The 17331-nt window shown below is 36.2% G+C and overlaps 1 protein-coding gene across 1 annotated transcript; it reads right to left on the minus strand.

Moving 5' to 3' along the window:
- Positions 1-6728: 6728 nt before the first annotated feature.
- LOC130622986 (T-complex protein 1 subunit zeta-like) lies at positions 6729-17016 on the minus strand. The gene is made up of 14 exons (XM_057438456.1): positions 16685-17016; positions 13305-13368; positions 12818-12868; positions 12489-12632; positions 11604-11717; positions 11281-11384; positions 11060-11170; positions 10787-10946; positions 9691-9773; positions 8640-8884; positions 8112-8212; positions 7451-7659; positions 7060-7173; positions 6729-6855 (listed from the first exon to the last, which is right to left on the minus strand). Exons 1-13 carry the CDS (start codon positions 16999-17001, stop codon positions 7101-7103), a joined length of 1776 nt encoding a protein of 591 aa, XP_057294439.1. The 5' UTR covers positions 17002-17016; the 3' UTR covers positions 6729-6855; positions 7060-7100.
- Positions 17017-17331: the final 315 nt, after the last annotated feature.

Consider the following 17331-nt stretch of genomic DNA (forward strand, 5'->3'; position numbering starts at 1 on the left):
TGTCGAGTATAATATACTCGCGAATTACTTCACACTAAGACGCAAAGGATGTATTTGTTGAAGAAAAAGTTGCTTTTGAAACAATCATTAAATGTTTGAAATAAATATTATTAAAGAGGAAATGGTAGATGTAGGAAAACATATAAAATAAATTGTGACATAGACAAGTGTCACTACCGGTAAACTAAATGTGAGAAATAACAATTTTAGTCATACTCTCATTTCCAGAGTCTCTAAGGTTTTTAGAAAAAATGCTTCATGAGAATTTTCAAAATAGAATCCTTGAAGCTCAATTTGTAAGAACATTTTAAGAATAACTAGTCGGTGATCCGTGGACAAATGTACTGATTCGCTGTTCCTCAGATCTCTTAAACGTCGTACATATTTCAGTATCGCTATACACCAATTCGACATAACGGCTACCATTTTTATCTCAAGAATTGGGTCGAGTTTAGGGTAAACGAACTGCTAGCTAGTTGTTAGTCAGACAAGTCATCTGTTATTTTGAGTAATTGTAAAAGTTATTTGTAGTATTTTCGGCTTTTGTTGTTTTGTGTTTTTTAGGGCATTACTCGGTGTGACAGAAAGAATTCGGCTATTTGTATAAAAATGATGAATTTTTTGTATTTTTCATTTTAACACATGCGCACTGTTTAAAAACCGAATTTTTTCTGAGTAAACTGCTTACGTGTAAATCCCGCACCCATTTGAAACTTCGCTCCTGTGCATTAGAGATAGAGAAATGTTCCTTCTAGCACAGGCGCACGCGCACACCCACAAGACGTCACAGCAAATCCCTACCAGTCCGGCACCATCCAGCACTAAGCCATGCCTAGCCCTGCCTAGCGGGGTAAATTCCCTATAAAGTGATGACGTTATGAATGCTGTAAATGAGTCAAAACTTTAGCACAGGGAAATTCTTTAAGGAATAAAACTGTGTTAGTCGAGCAGAATTAAATCCTCCGACGATATTAAAATTCATGTAAAACAACTATGCGATATTGCAAAAACCCGCGGACTTAAGGGTTACAATAGGCTACGTAAGGCTGAATTGATTGGCCTATTGGAGAATGCATCACAGAAACCGGTTATAGCTATAACATCAGAGGATATGGACGTCTTCGAGAGACAGGAGATGGCCAAGGCCCGTCCAACCATCGGGGGTAAAATCAGGGAATGGTACAACTGGATATTACCCACATCTGAGATGGATGTATTCGAGAAACAGGAACTGTCAAAAAATCGTTCCGTTGTAGGGGATAAAATGAAGGGATGGCACAACTGGCTTGTGGACGCAGTTCCAAAGCCTATAAAGGAAGGGTTCAAGAGGATCAATGCGGCCTTCAAACGCAGGGTGATGCGGTTATATAACGGAGCAGCCGGCACGAAACCCACACTACATGACGAAGTCGAACAGGAGGCCAAAGAGAATATCTATATGAACGGCCGGGGAAAGATGTTAAACCCCAGGAACATAAGCATGTTCTTCACAGGACCTTCCGAAGTTTCCGAATTCCCGGTATGGGAGGTGCCGACGTTGATGAGTATATGGGGATGGTGCGACCCAACGTAAAAACTTTAGTTGAAGGCCAGGTAGAAGATATGGGGTCAGCGAAGGTACAATTGTCATTATGGATCATGTGGAAGAAGCCGTCAAATATAGAGGGGACCAATGACGGGGAGTATATTGAGGCAAAGAAAGTCTTTCATAGCAATATGACCTCCGTATTCCAGGGTAACGATGTAGATGACGTGCTGGACAGGATGTTCATCCAGATCAAAACAGGTGTGGAAAACCCGGCACTACCACGTAGCGGTTTTACAATATTCCAAATACTATACCTTGACGTAGTCTTTCACAAGCTACGGCTGACAAGGGACTTGTCTTATATAGAACTGCCTAAATGGGTGGCCTCCAAAACGGCTCTATTTAACCCGGTGATTGGAGGTGAGGAATGTTTCAAATGGGCCATTATAGCATCCTTACACCATGAGAAAATTGGGAAGAACCTGAATCGAATATCCCAGATGAGACCTTACGTGGACCTTTATAACTGGAAGGGTATAGAGTTTCCAACAAGTATCAAATCTATATACAAGTTCGAGGCAAATAACCCTGATATTGTTGTGAATGTCCTCTATATAGATGGAAAGAAGATCAATATTTTACGTAGGTCAACGCACAACGGACGTACCAAGGTGGTGACCCTATTGCTTATAACAGATGACTAAAAGACCCACTACACAGCCGCCAAAAGTCTGTCGAGGCTCTTGGACAAGGAGATCTCAAATAATAGGAATGCAATGCATTTTTGCCTAAACTGTCTACAGGGCTTTCCAACGGTTAAATCGAAGGAAAGGTATTGTATCAATCATGAGGCAGTCAAGATCAGAATGCCAAAAGAGGCTGAAAAATGGCTATACTATAGGAATGGTCAACAGCAATTTAAGGTACCTTTTGCTATATACGCAGACTTTGAGAGTCTACTCATCCCGGTAGAGGATGCCGGGGACACCAAGACGAAATGTCCGCGACTATTGGAGGACATACCACAGAGGCCACCAAGAAGGGCCGGAAAACGAAAGCCGGTCAGGCCCGTCACCATACTACCAACGCCGGAGGCCATGGATATTTTTGAGAAACAGGAGATGTTGAAAAATCGCCCTATTGTTAAAACCAAGATGCTGGGATGGTACAACTGGCTAGTTGATGCTGTTCTCAAACCTATAAAGGAGGGGTTCAGGGGGACCTATGAGGCCTTCAAACGCAGTGTGATGGGAGTCTATAATGAGGCAGCCAACACAAGACCCACAAAGCATGACACGCATCCTATGCCTCCTATACATACCTCAGATATACAGGCTATACCACCTCCCAAACATGTCACGCCCCCAATACCCAAACAAACCAAGACTAAAAAGTTAAGCAAGCATGTACGGTCCGACTGGTGCACGTATAGTACCTTTGCCTATTGGGATGTACCGGTCCCTCTAACGGTATACAGGGGTGAGCACTGCGTCACCCGCTTTGTTAACCATCTGGAGGACGAGGTCAAAGGACTATATTATACATACCCGCAGCAACCTATGAGCAAACTAACAGAGGTTATAAAACAGAAACATGATGAGGCTACGCGCTGCCACATTTTCCTAAAGCCCTTCGATGACTGCGAAAATAACCGTAAAGTCAGGGACCATTGTCACTATACAGGGCTGTACGGGGGTGCGGCCCATAATAGCTGTAAATTCAAATATAAGATACCAAGCCATATCCCTGTCATCTTCCATAATTTAAGTAGGTATGATACCCACCTGTTTATCTGGGAATTGGGTGAGAAGTACGACAACCTGGACATTGGTTGTATTGCTGAAAACATGGAGAAGTACATCAGTTTTATTGTCAAAATCAAGGTACCCCTTGGAGGTATGGGGTACGGCGATGGGGAAACGTATAAGAAGATTGAAATTCGGTTTATCGATAGCTGTCGGTTCATGCCCTCAAGCCTGGATAAATTGGCAAGCAACTTTATTGGTACAAACGCCGTCGGGCATGAAATTTCACCGGTGTGAAGATACCCGTCTTAAGTTCCAGGGCATAGACGCTGAATACATAGAAAAGTTTTGGTGTAAAAATTGCAACTCGAGTACCACGAAGCAGCCTAATCGGGATCAGGTAAAGGCAAATATACCATCCATGGGAAAGTTCATCGACAAAGATGATACCTTCAGGGTGATGCTTCAGAAAGGTGTGAATCCATATGAGTACATGGATGGATGGCAGCGATTCGAAGAGTTGGAGCTACCTCCCAAGAAGACCTTCCATAGCAAGCTGAATATTAAGGGCATCAACGACAGGGACTATGCCTATGAAAAAGAGGTATTACCCCAGAGGATGACCACAGACGTACTGCTATTAGCCGACGTATTCGAGACATTCCGAGGTGTCTGCTTGGACAATTACAGCCTTGATCCGGCACACTTTTACAGCTCACCCGGGTTGGCATGGAAGGCAGCACTCAAATTTACCGGGATCAAGCTAGAACTCCTTACGGACCCCGACATGCTATGGTATCCTATAATGTACCGTTGGTCCTTTTCCCGTTGGCGGGCATGGGATCTGACACTGTTAGATATTCTACATTGATATCATTAATTTCTGTAAAGGTAGCAGCAAATGAGTAGAATGGTTTTAGATTGACAAGCTCGTTCTCAAATTTCAGCATCTTCTTTATTGTATACTTCGAACGACGTCAGAGAATTACATGCCATTGTACATGGGCAACCAGCCCCATTATATGTGATATATTCGTAGTAACAATACCAGCACAGCATTTTACCCTTTACAAGGAACCTCCGACTACAGGTTCACCTGTCGTATTCATCCAACATACGTTCACAGTCGTTACATTGTTCAATTTTATTTATCACAGTTACAAGGACGATCGTCCTCCACGTCAGCAAGACGTTCCCGCAAGTCTTGAATTCTCTGCTTGTTATACTTTTTCCTCTCCTCCTTCTGTACGCATGCCAGTGTTACATGTGGTAGGGATAGACCAATGGCAGTAAGGAAGGTCATAAAGGTCATACTTTTTAAACAATATTGGCAGTTGATACACATTTATTATATACCCACACATATTGGAGCACCGGGGGATACTTTTCAACAGCTTTATTGAACATGTCCTGTGTTTTGAACCTATCTGGTATAAGCCTGAGCGTAAGGGGATACTTTTCAACAACCTCATTACACATGTCCTGCGTCTTGAGTTGACCCGGTATGTGCCTGAACATAACGGATACCTTTTCAACAGCCCTGCTGCAGTTTTGAAACGATCCGGTACATGCCAAATCATATGGGGATACTTTTCAACAACCTTATCCCACATGTCCTGTGTTTTGAATTGATTCGGAACCCGGTAGAGCATCCCAGGATCTTTTTCAACAGCCCTGTTACACATGTCCCGTGTCTTGAACCTATCAGGGACATACTCGAATAGGCGGGAATTATTTTCAACGGCCTTGCTGCACATGTCCTGCGTCTTGAATCGATCCGGTATGCCATTGAACATATTAGAATTCTCCCCAACAGCCAATTTTCCCGGCTTGCAATATTGTTCTTGAGTAGTTAAATCAATTCAGGCTTACGTAGCCTAACAACCCTTAAGTCCATGGGTTTTTGCAATATAGCGTAATTGTTTTACCATTTTTCCATTTCTCTTTATTCTATACGTTTTTTTGTTTTGTCGGAACATTTCATTCTGCTCGACCTAGCGTGTCTTTACTGCGCATGCGTTGATTTTAGATGAATATTAGTATCACTAGGGAATTTCCCCTGTATGCGCTAGGAAATTTTTGGACCTCTTATTCTGTATACTTTGATGACGTCATCACTTTATAGGGAATTTACCCCGCTGGGCAGGGCTAGGCATGGCATGGTGCTGGATGGTGCCGGACCGGTAGGGATTTGCTGTGACGTCTTGTGGGCGTGCGCGTGCGCCTGTGCTAGAAGGAACATTTCTCTATCTCTCCATTTGACCGAGGTGAAACGTCACTGAAGTACATTTCATTTCGCCCGAAGTGATGAAAACAGTATCAAGAAATAGATTTTGGATATATTTTTTCGATCTGTTTGTTATGCTCCGCAAAATAAAGAATAAATAAAGAGTTAGTGAGAATAATTATATCGATACAAAACTTATTATCAACGTAATTAAGAGGCGCAAAAATTGTTTAAATCACAAATTGTATTGCTTTTACTAGTTCCATTATTTCCAATATTTTAACTTTTTATAGAGTCAAAGTGCAGAACCCACGACCTCTTGCTTGTCAGGCGATTACTCAGATTTCTACGCACTTGTATTCTTAGGCGGAGATGTTGTAGTGGTAGCGCATTAAGCTTGTACTCGTAAGATTTCAAGTTGAAGACCACACTCTGGCGCACTTCAATTGTAGTGTTGTCAGCCCATTTAATGCCATCTACTGAGGAATATTAGGCTTGTATGGAAGCAAGTTAAAGCAATGCTATACATATCTTTAGCGGTATCATAACATAGTTACATTCGGAGGGTAGGAAAAATCAGCCATAAGGATGGAATCCTAAGCTTACATTCTGAGTTTACGCCATCACTTCTTGTCTAAACAGAACAACTGGTTTCGGTACGACACGCGTATTATTTTTAAGGGAAAACCTGGCTTTAACAGCAAATCGTGATACGGTACGGTATATCTTATACTTGTTTTTAAAATAACCTTGTGTGGCTTATAAGAGGGAGTCACCTTTAAAAATTTACAAGATGAATATATGATGACAAACTTAATTCCATTTTTATCGGCAAAAATAAGAAGTAACTCGGTAAAAATGTCAAGGGCTCAAAATAATTGTACATTTTTCCGTGAAAAAAAATCATTTTGAGGATCGTTTGCAAGAATTATTTTGATTTTACCGTGGTCCAAGTAATTTTTAGAAAATGACTTTCGAAATTTCACTTTTTCTCGGAGAAACACACGAAGCTGATTTTTATATCTCGTTGTCAGCAAACATGTAGATTCATGTTACACAGGTCCTCAAAAGAACCGTAAAAGAATTAACTAACAGGGTTGCGGAGCGCGCTATTTATGCCTGGAGTATGAGCAATAGGTCACAAATTACAAATTCAACACAACATTGTATTTGTCGCTTATTTGATTTTTACATCTTAAAAGGGAAGAACAGAAAACAACTAAAACAATTCAATAAAGCCGTATTATTTCAAATACGAAACAAGAACATCAAAAAACATAAAATACAGTATATTTTGCACTCTCAGTGTTGGTTGCGTCCTGACGTCCCTAACTTCGGTTTGACCAAATAAGAAGCTAAAAATATAAAATACTTGTGAAATTCATTGAACTGCAAAATTCGCCTTTGATCAACCATCAAAGAATACGAGTCTAAAAAAGCATTGCGCCTAACGCCACTAAGCGTCATTTAATATCGTGTAAAACACTAACACAAATAGAAAACATTTAAATGCAGTTTCAATTTCAACATATATTAATGATAAAAGCAATTTAAAATACCTATCTGAATGTCACAGTGTCAGATTTTTTCCATTTTGAACTCAACCTTTCAGTGAAGACATTCCAGCTTTCATAACTTCATCGACAAGCAGCAAATTTCCAGCGATGACCGTGCTATTATATGGAATCAGTGCATTAAATAAGAATTGACAACACTTCTTGGAACAAAACATTTTTTACAAGCCGTTTCCTGGCTTCGAAAAAACATTAAACATTTCTACTGACGCATTTACGTTACAAGTTTAGAAAAGAAAGATCTGCGCTAGAATGAACGGTAAAAAGAACTCAAAGTTATGTCGACTAGATAAAAACATATTAAAGCTGATTAGACACAAAAAATAGACAATATATCTGCGCAAACTCCGCGCCAAGATCAAGGGTGAACACGTACCACGAATTTATAAGCTGTCTTTTAACGCGATAGTTGTCCCACACACCAGCGGTTGCCGGATTCATGGGTTCACCTGTGTTAAGGTCGATTCCTACAGGTAATTTCGATTTGCCGTACTCAGCTTGTAGTTTGACTGTAGCCTCCTGCGGATCATAACCTGAATTCGAGGCTAACGCTTTTGGAATGACGAGGAGAGCATCAGCAAAGGCCTATGATCAAAAAATAATGACATACATATACTACGCAAAATTATTTCCTTCGATTTAAAAGTTTACAGAAAACACTTCTCTTCCATCAGCAGGATTCCTAACAATTTTGCAGAGATTATGCCAATTTGTATCACGATACTTACCGTTAAAAAACTTTTGGGTGATACGTGGTCGCCATCAAATAATTATATGTTAAAAAATTAAAGACGCATTCTGAAGAAACAAAAGTTCCAAAAAATCTATTCCTTCATGTATTCATTCACGTTTAGTTTGCGTTGTTGCTAAACGCCAGTCATGAGGATTAGCGGTGGGAAATCACAGGGAATAAAAGGGTCAACTTTGACAAGAAAAAATCAACAGCAGAACAGTACAAAAATTTAGTAAACATGTTTTAAAAAAAAAACAGAAAATTTAATTATTAATTAAATTTTAATTAAAAATTTAAGCTGTACCTGTACACCTAGCCTTGCTCTCGTTGACACAGTTTCTTTGAAAGCTGATAAACTATGGTGCGCTGCTACTTCAAATGCTCCAGCACCTGGCACAACACACCCTAAACATACGCAACAAAAATTTATCTTTATCGGTTAAAAAAAAGAAGATTCAAGCGTGTCACTAAATTGATTGTCGCGTTGGCGAGTTAGAAAATCCCAACATTTGCATATCGTGCAGTGTAAAATTTTAATGTCAAATAAACGCTAATTAATTTGAATTTCTGTGCTTTACTACAATCAGCTTAAAAATACCAGGTGGGAAGAAATAGCAAAATTCAGGGTTTTGGACAAAACGTAGATAAGTTTAAAACGCATTTCCGCAATCAGTTTTGTTTCTTGAATAAAAAAAAGTAAATTTCCGCGCGCATCAAATTACGCGAATGTCTGTATCAATTTTTACGCGAATCTCTGTATCAATTTCCCCGCACTTACCATATTTTCCCTAACAAATTAAAATCACCGCAACATATATCAAATAGTCCTTACCGTCCTCAATTGCATTTTTCACTGCTCTCAAACCATCCCGCACTGCATCTTTAATCATAGTTATGGTATGTTTATTGGGACCTTTCACTAAAATGGTCACTGATTTGGGATTTTCAGTATCTTCAACAAAGGTGTATTTGTTGTCTCCTAACACGTGTTCGTATACTGTGCCAGCTTTCCCAAGACAATCTTCAGTGAGTTCGTCAAATGAGTTCACTGCATAACCACCAAATGCAAGTGGTAATCTGAAAAAAATAATACACTATCAGGTGGGAAATGGGATTAATCACAAAAGGGAAACATTAACCAATATAGGTTGGATTGCATTTTTCAGGGCGTTTACACAACGTAAACTATTATATTACATTCTGGATGGTTTTTAGATACATCCCTATTTCATAGGTATCACCTCTTAGCTCCACTTGGAGGAATATGTTGTGACGATTTTGTGCATTTCCTGGCTAAAAAATCTCCATTATTTGAAATTGATTTCTACTTAAGACGGAAAGTTTTCGTCTGCTAATTTGAACTATTTTTTTAGTCCCTCGAGTCAAATTACATCCTCGTAACTGGAACTTTAGCACGAATTATAAAACAAATTCCGGAATTCCAACGTTTGTGTTTTTTTTAGTTAGTTTCAAATAATTATTTGAAACAAACACATGCGTGGTGAAACAATACAGCTATTTTTACAGCTTTTTTTCTACAGGGAGACTAAAAGATGTCTTATTTTGTCATTTCTGGAATCTTCTGCAATTATATTTTTAGGGCCTAACTTTCAAAAAATTTCATTCAAAATCCGCGAAACTTTATTCCCACAAATAAATTCCTACAAATACATTGAGCTTGGTTGCCACGGACGAATGAATAAATAAATTTTTCGTGAGGTGAACATTTCTGACAATAAAGTAGATAATGGCCAACAAAATATCTAGAATATACGAAGTTAGTGCTCCTCGATTGACCTTAACAATCCTTAAATTAAAATCAAATAGAAATTTCGCTAGCTTGGCAACAGCGAGTATTTGGAGGTAATCACCCTTTAGCTTACCTCTCCATGTTTCGTCTTTTTGCTCTTCTCAAAGCAACTATTCCAGCCTTTGCTAACATGTCCAATGAGATGGGATCGATACCCTGTACAAATATAATACACATTGCTTTTTAAACAAATTTACTTACACCATGGCTGTTTCGTCTCAAGTTAATATCAGAATGTAAGAAGTAATGAAAATGGATATTACATCAGGAATTGACGCAACATATTTACAGTTTTTTTTTAGGTCTGGGTTACTTATCCAATAAAAATCATTCACCATTAAAATTTGTGTTTAAAATTATTACAAACAACAAATTTGAATCACTAATTCATGTTGTATACTGTGAGTGGGCAATGTAACCAGCAGTATACTGTGAGTGGGCAATGTAACCAGCAACTGCAGAATTTGATTTTAAAACACTGTCAAAATTTTATAGTTGTTTAAACCCAAGTGCTGATTAAAAATTTTCAAGATAGTGCAATTCCCTTCCATTTTTTTCTCTGAAAAAGGGAAGGGATTAAGTCTATTTTAAGACGAAGTCTAAACCTACGTGGTCTAAAGATGTATCGTTTATCAGAATAATAAACAAACTGCAATAAGTTTTGACAACTAGTCATTCACAGGAATTCATCCTACATGGAGCTACAATTTTAACTCACATACAAACATAAGGATAGCATGATATGGAATATAATACTTGCTTTATATATTCTTCTACAAACAGAGTGATTGCTATGGAAAACAACCTCCGCTTCAAAGAAGAACCACTCTCACGACAAATGGTGATTTTGTTTGCCAGTAGCAAATATAAACACTACATACTTTCATAATCTATAACAGATCATTTTTGCAGAGAAATGTTAACCAGGTGCAAGTTAATAATTTCATACGAGAACAGATTTGATTAAATTAACTAAAAATAAAAATCTTTATGTTAACAAAATTTATTAAGGATTTTATTACGCAAAAAGCTTTTGTTGAGAAATCTTTGTACACAAGACTTTAATTCGTTTTCCATGCAAAAATGATAGGTTACGTATTACATGGAGTGTGTCTTGATTTACTTCTGGGTTAGGAACAAGCAAGGAAAATAAATGGTAAAACACTGACCTTCTGGTTTATAATAACGAACCCCTTGTCAGTCCCCTCACAGAGTTTCTTTTTAAAGGCGATAACCTGACGAACACGGTCATCTGTAAATTGTCTTTCGGCCTGGACCAACTTTTCACGCTCGTCTGCTGATTTGTAGAAGAATCCTGCATTGACTTCGCTAACAGAAAAAAATCAAAAAGTCAATATCGACACGACAAAAGAGAATACCGAAAGTTATTCTCCTAAAGAAGCAAACAAATAAAAAAAAAATCATGGATCAGTATTATATACCTTTTTTCGTATTCTAAGGAAACATTACAGGTGAGTATGTAGGCATCGTCAACTTTCTTTTTCATGTCTGGATGCCTTGCACCATGATCCATTACAATACCACGAACCAACCTAAAAGGTGTTTTGTCATATTTATTTAAAAGCACTTAAAAAATTAAGATGCTCAACTGAATGCTGAAAATTCTCCAAAAGTCTCCAAAAATGTAAGAAAATGTATATACTTAGTTTCTGAGTCTGTCTTATGTGTCATTTCCATCACTTCGACCATATGAAGGTCAATGGGTTCACCATCACGTTTAACTCCAAGAACAGCATCAACAACAATCTGAAGCACAAAATATGCATTTAAATGCAGTGACAGCAACAATTTGGGTGTTCCAGCTAACGCCCACAAGTTTTTTTGTTTAGGTATTTTTTAGACGTATTTCATGGAGGTAATTGTATTTCATGGAAGTAGATATTGTAAAGGTCTTAGTAAAAGTTGTATTTTCAAAGTTGTTTATGCCTAGATTAGGCATAATATTTGCATTTCGCACATCCTTACCTCTGTTAAATGATCAGCTAATTCTTTTGGTGTTTTAGTGCGAAGTGAGGTACGAGCGACATTAACCAGGGTGTCTCTGTCCATTTTATTTTCCACTTTAACCTCTTCAAGGACCTACAATTCAAAATAAACATATAGAACCCAAAATGGAACCCATACTGGTCACAAAAATACGTTCACTTTTTAGGTTTCCAACCTTACAACCTTACTACTAAAACGGAGCTCTTATTTATCTAGGTCTACAAGACCTGGATAAATAAGAGGTTCTATTTTTTAATTACAACAGTTTTTCTTAATGCCTACTTTTTCTTTTTACTAATCTTAAAGTTCACTCTTTTTCTGCATGTTTTTCAAGTTTAGTTTGTTTAGTGTCTTGCAATATTTCAGGGTTCAAAAGCACACAATCACAAGAAAAATAGCTAGAGAAATGATTATAAAAGTATTAATTTTCAAGGTTTTTGATGATATATGTATATATTCAAAGTTTTTAAGGTCACCTGGTCTTTTTTAAGGTTCCCAGTCCACGTTATTAAAGGTTTTTATAGTCTGGTAGGCCAGAGTTTATCCAATTGTCAAGAGTTTCTATATTAGTGGCCAGCCTGGAGAAATTTAGGTCAAAAATACAGAAGTTCCTTTTTCAATGAGTGTTTGAATCAGGACTAAAATGCATGTGCACCACAGAACAAAAAACGCGTTAACAACTTTTTTATCTTCTTTTCCTTTCTTTTATAGTTATTAAGTATATTTGTATCCTCTGGTGGGTTCAATATAGTATAATTTGTTCAATGTTTTGAAACGAATAAAAAAAAAACATAAAGAAAAATATAGTTGCAAATTCTGAATTTCTTTGTAAAATAATTTACAAGATCACACGAATAAATATACCTCTAAAGCTTTCTTCTTTGCCATTTCAAAACCTTCAGTAGCAAGTCTGGGATGCAATCCTTCCGACACGTATCGATCTGCCTGTTTTAATAGTTCACCAATGATAAGTACATTTGATGTTGTTCCATCACCAGTAATGTCATCCTGTTGTAGATAAACAAAAACCTTATACAGTAATCATTCATACACCTTGCTTAGTCAACAAATCTTGTAAAACTTATTTACAAATTAATCCACCCAAAATCTGTTAGACTTGGACATTTTCGTTTGAAGAAGAATTATCTTCATTATATATATGCTTTCCTATAGAAATAAATGCAACTTTTCACCTGTGCTGTGGCAACTTTGGCTATCATTGATGCAGTTGGATGTTGAATTTGCTACATAGAAAAAAATATATTATTAAACATACTGAATGGGATTTGTGATTCTTGTGAATTCATTTTTTATGACTTTTTTTTCCAAAGACTACTGCAGATCGTTTACTAGGATTAATTTACACAACTCAATAACAACAACATCAAAGGATCACAGGGAGAACAACCAGTTGTATACAAGGTGACCACTGACTTTTAAAAGCTAAATTTTGGGAGATTTTAGGTAACTTAACATATATTTTCAGGAAAAATCAGTTAAATAAGACAAAAATTTAACTGAAAATTTGAAAGAATTTAGGATATTTTTAGGATATTTTACAGGTTTTCATGATCTTAATATAAGATATTCTCAATTCATTCTCTTCTCATTAATAATACAAACATAAGAAAGAACAAATTTTGTAAAATATTATTTAGAAGATCTACTAAAAAAGCATACCATTTCATGGAGTAATACATTTCCATCTTTTGTCAATTTAATATCTCCAGCACCAGATACCAGCCTAGACAAAAAATTTTTAAGGTTACCTATGCTATACCAAAAAGAAATCCACAGTCTTTATCTCTTGCACACCAGTCTCACAGGTTTGGGGTTCACAATTCAGGCCTATCAATAAGGAAATTACATCAGAGCAATAAAATGCTCCCCCAAGGTTACAGTACAATAATTTAAACTGGGCGAGCAATGAATAAATAAAATAAGTTTAAAAACTCTTTTTTATATAATTTGGTACTTTTTTACTGTAAATAATAAGAAAGGGAACATTAATTTCCATGTAAGATGAATTAATATTGCTCAGCCAGAAATTTTTTTTGGAAGTGGTGGAGCAATTAATGGCTCAGCTAGTTTCTTATTTCTAAGAATTGGGCGAGCCTTTGTGTGAGCAAGAGCAATTGCTCTCCCCTTATTGATAGGCCTGCAAGTTAAAAAAAACTTTTATGTTTCATAATGTCACATATAAGAAAATAAATAAGTAAATATATTTACTTATTTAATTTCTTTGTTCTCTGTGAGAGAAAATTGTTTGCTTACTAAATGTTATTTATCTAGTTTCTTGCAACTCTCAATAAAACAAAGACTTACATCCTTTCAACTTTTCAATGTTTCAACTTTTATTTTTTAACAATTAATTGCTGACAACGCACAGGGAAAAAACAACAAAAACTGCAAGTTTGGCGGATATGAGGGGTCTTCGAGGATATGTGTGTACTGTATCTAATTGTAACAGAGGTCAACAAAGATCACAACAAACTGTCTAAGACAGTTTCTCGTAAATGTAATATAGTCAACAAGGACCACATAAACAAATTATGAATCAATATAAGTAAAACAAACTGTAAACAAAGACAGATTCTAACAAATTGCCAAAGACAGCTTAAGATTGATAGTTTATAAATAGCAAAATATTACTTAAGAATACCAGCGTGAGTTTAAAATACACAACACACCCCCGCCAACCCTGTCCTTCAAACCACATGAACCCGAAGTAAATATATATACAACCTATACAAAATATATACATAGCCCGTGCATAAAATGTCCTAAAAATATTTACATGGGTGGGTGGTAAAACCACAACTACTGCTGGCTAGCACAAGCGAGAGAAGAATTGTGGAGCGAGACCATGACCTGTGAAACTAAGATGGCAACCACGGCTACGCGCTACCGTACTAACTCCAGTCCAGGTCGTTTAAAAATTAATTAAAGTTAAGTAGACTTAACTACCTATAAATTCGTTTTTCAACCTGGTTTGTATTTTTCAACAAGGTATTTTTATTAAATTAAATTCTTAAAACAGTCACTTTGTTTTTAACACTTGTCCCTTGACATCTTTATCTTTGTTGGTTTACCTCAATGTTTTGAAATGTGCTTTTTAACCCAGACGGTTTAAGCTCCACTAGTCACTCTAAAAAAGCACTTTGTGGGAGGGTTGTGATTATACTAAAAAAATCCAGACAACACAGCAATATTTTATTTCATTCAGCTTTGTTTTCAGGTTTTTTCAAATGTTAATGTTGGCATTTTTTTATTTATTTATTCTTTTTATAAGTTGTAAATGAAGCAAGGCTACTGAAGCTTTATTTGATATGCCAGACATTGTTCATAACGCCTTGATATATTATTCTAATAAACGTCTCATGAACTCTCCTTGCTTGTATTGTTATATTGGCTTCAATGCAGAAGTTGTTAAAACAACATTGGTATCTTGTTTTTCTCAACAAATAGAGACGGCTAATGTGTTAAGGAACACCTTTGGAGATTTCCGTAGCTCAAATTATGTACCTTTACTAAACCTTTAGTTAAAGATTAAAAGTTAACAGGACTTTTATTTAAATTTATTGTATATATATAATAACAGAAAAGCTGTTATGCTTTATTATTAAATAGTCAAAAATTTATCGAGCTTTTATTACTCAATTAAAATAAATTTCTGATACACTGTTACTTTTTAAGCCTAACCTGAAATACTTTAAAAATAAACTATTTAGTAGCGGATATACTAAAAAAGGATTAAAGGTGAACTTAACTGAAATTTTCATTTTACACTTCTTTTAGTTTTTAAGTTTTTTTCCATACTTTTGAGTATGATACATATTAGATGATACCCAACCTCCTACCTAAGAATCTTCAAGCAAGCTTGCATGATAACTTCATTATCCTGCCTATTCAAGGTTTCTGCAAATATAACTAAAAATACCAAATATTCAGAGCAACAACTATTTCATTGTAAACTAAACTATTATATTAAAGGGAACCCGAGGTATAAAATTATGTTGGACTTATATTATAGAGCTTAAAAAGTTAGCTAACAAGTCTTTTTAATTTTTTAAAAATCTCTTTTCGTTCTTAAGATATTCACACTTAAAGAATTTCAGATTTAATTATGCTGCATGAATTATGATGTCATATTTCAGTAATAGCAAATTTAAACATTTTCTTTTATCAGTAATTTTAGACCTGTTAAGGGGTGTGCATTCAAAATTTATCAATGCATAGATATGAAGGTTAATTGATTACCATAATTTTTTTTGCCAAAATGACACTCGTTTGCTCGTTCCAGGCCTCTTAATTTTTTGCTGACGAACTTATAACTTGGGATCTGCATGTTGGTTTGTAATCAAATTTTGTGAGTAAATATATAGGGCTTATACAAGCTTACCCACAAAATTTGCCGACAAAATTGTATAATACCTCTGCTGAAAAATTGTACCACTCACAGTCCAATTGGCCCAGGCTATCTGTAATACGCATAGGATTTAAATTTATTTTTATCTTGGGATGTTTTATCTCAGAAATAAGCCATAACAGGGTTACACAATGCCAACAGCAAGGTAAATACTAATATTTTTCATGAAACGTGCAGAATTGTACCATCATACGCTACATACATGAAACAAAGCTTTCACAGCTAAAACTTAACCAAAGATATTATCTCAGTCTTCAGGTTCATACGAGAAAGAGCCAAGGTTTTCTTAATTGTAAAATTAACTGCCTGTTTCTGTGAATCTGTTTGTTTCTAAGTGGTTTTTACTTGTAGTGTTTTATGCTTCTTCTGATTATTTTTGCTAATCAAGAGCAAGAGACCAGCCCCTATATATGTCTCTGTACGAAGATTGGCCACATCCATCTTAAAATTGTTGTTGTGTGGAGGACTGGGCAGAAAACATGACATCTGATCTTCCTGGTGAAAAACAAGCTAGAGGAAGGTTTAGGCACCACAAGCAGGGAACTACAAACAAAGCACACGTAACGTAATTCAACATCAAGCATTTTTCTGGATGCATCTTAATTGAGGGAATTTATAAAAATACTCTTACATTTTCATTGTTCCTTTTGGACCAAGATTTGTTTTGAGAACCTCCTGTAGACCCTTAGCGGCATTGATATTTAGCTGAAGTGCTTGGGCAGCTCTTGCTACTTCAGCTTTGGGATTAATCAATTTGACTGCAGACATTTTGACTAGGCTGGTTAGAGTTCTTTTCCTTCCAAATTTTGCCGATTTCGCCCACAACAAGCTGTTGTCTTCTGGAAAGGTCCACGAGATTATTTGCTGACACAGCAACTTAAAAGCATGGCCTGTTTTCCCAACTTCGTAAACAAAGATGGTGGATATGAAATGATCAACTTCAAGCATTTTACATCGTATACATTATTTTATCGCAAGACCCTTCTAAATTATTTTTTACTACTGTAAAGTCATCTTTATGAGCAGAAAGGAAGAAAGCTGTTTATAGACTTGTGCGTTTTCAAGACATTAACTTTATTTTCAGATCTTTAGGAGAAATGTTGGCCAACATAACTCAAATGCTACAAAACTCATTTATAATAGCAGATTCTATCAAAGAAGAAGCTATAAAATTATATATGAACGACATAAAAAAAGACTGGCAGTTACAAGGGAGTTTAATACTCTTTTTAGTTTTATTATTCTTGTTTTTGCTTGTAAAAATTGAATGGAATGCAT

Source organism: Hydractinia symbiolongicarpus, chromosome 13 (genome assembly GCF_029227915.1).
Source record: "Hydractinia symbiolongicarpus strain clone_291-10 chromosome 13, HSymV2.1, whole genome shotgun sequence".
Classification (NCBI taxonomy): Eukaryota; Metazoa; Cnidaria; class Hydrozoa; order Anthoathecata; family Hydractiniidae; genus Hydractinia; species Hydractinia symbiolongicarpus.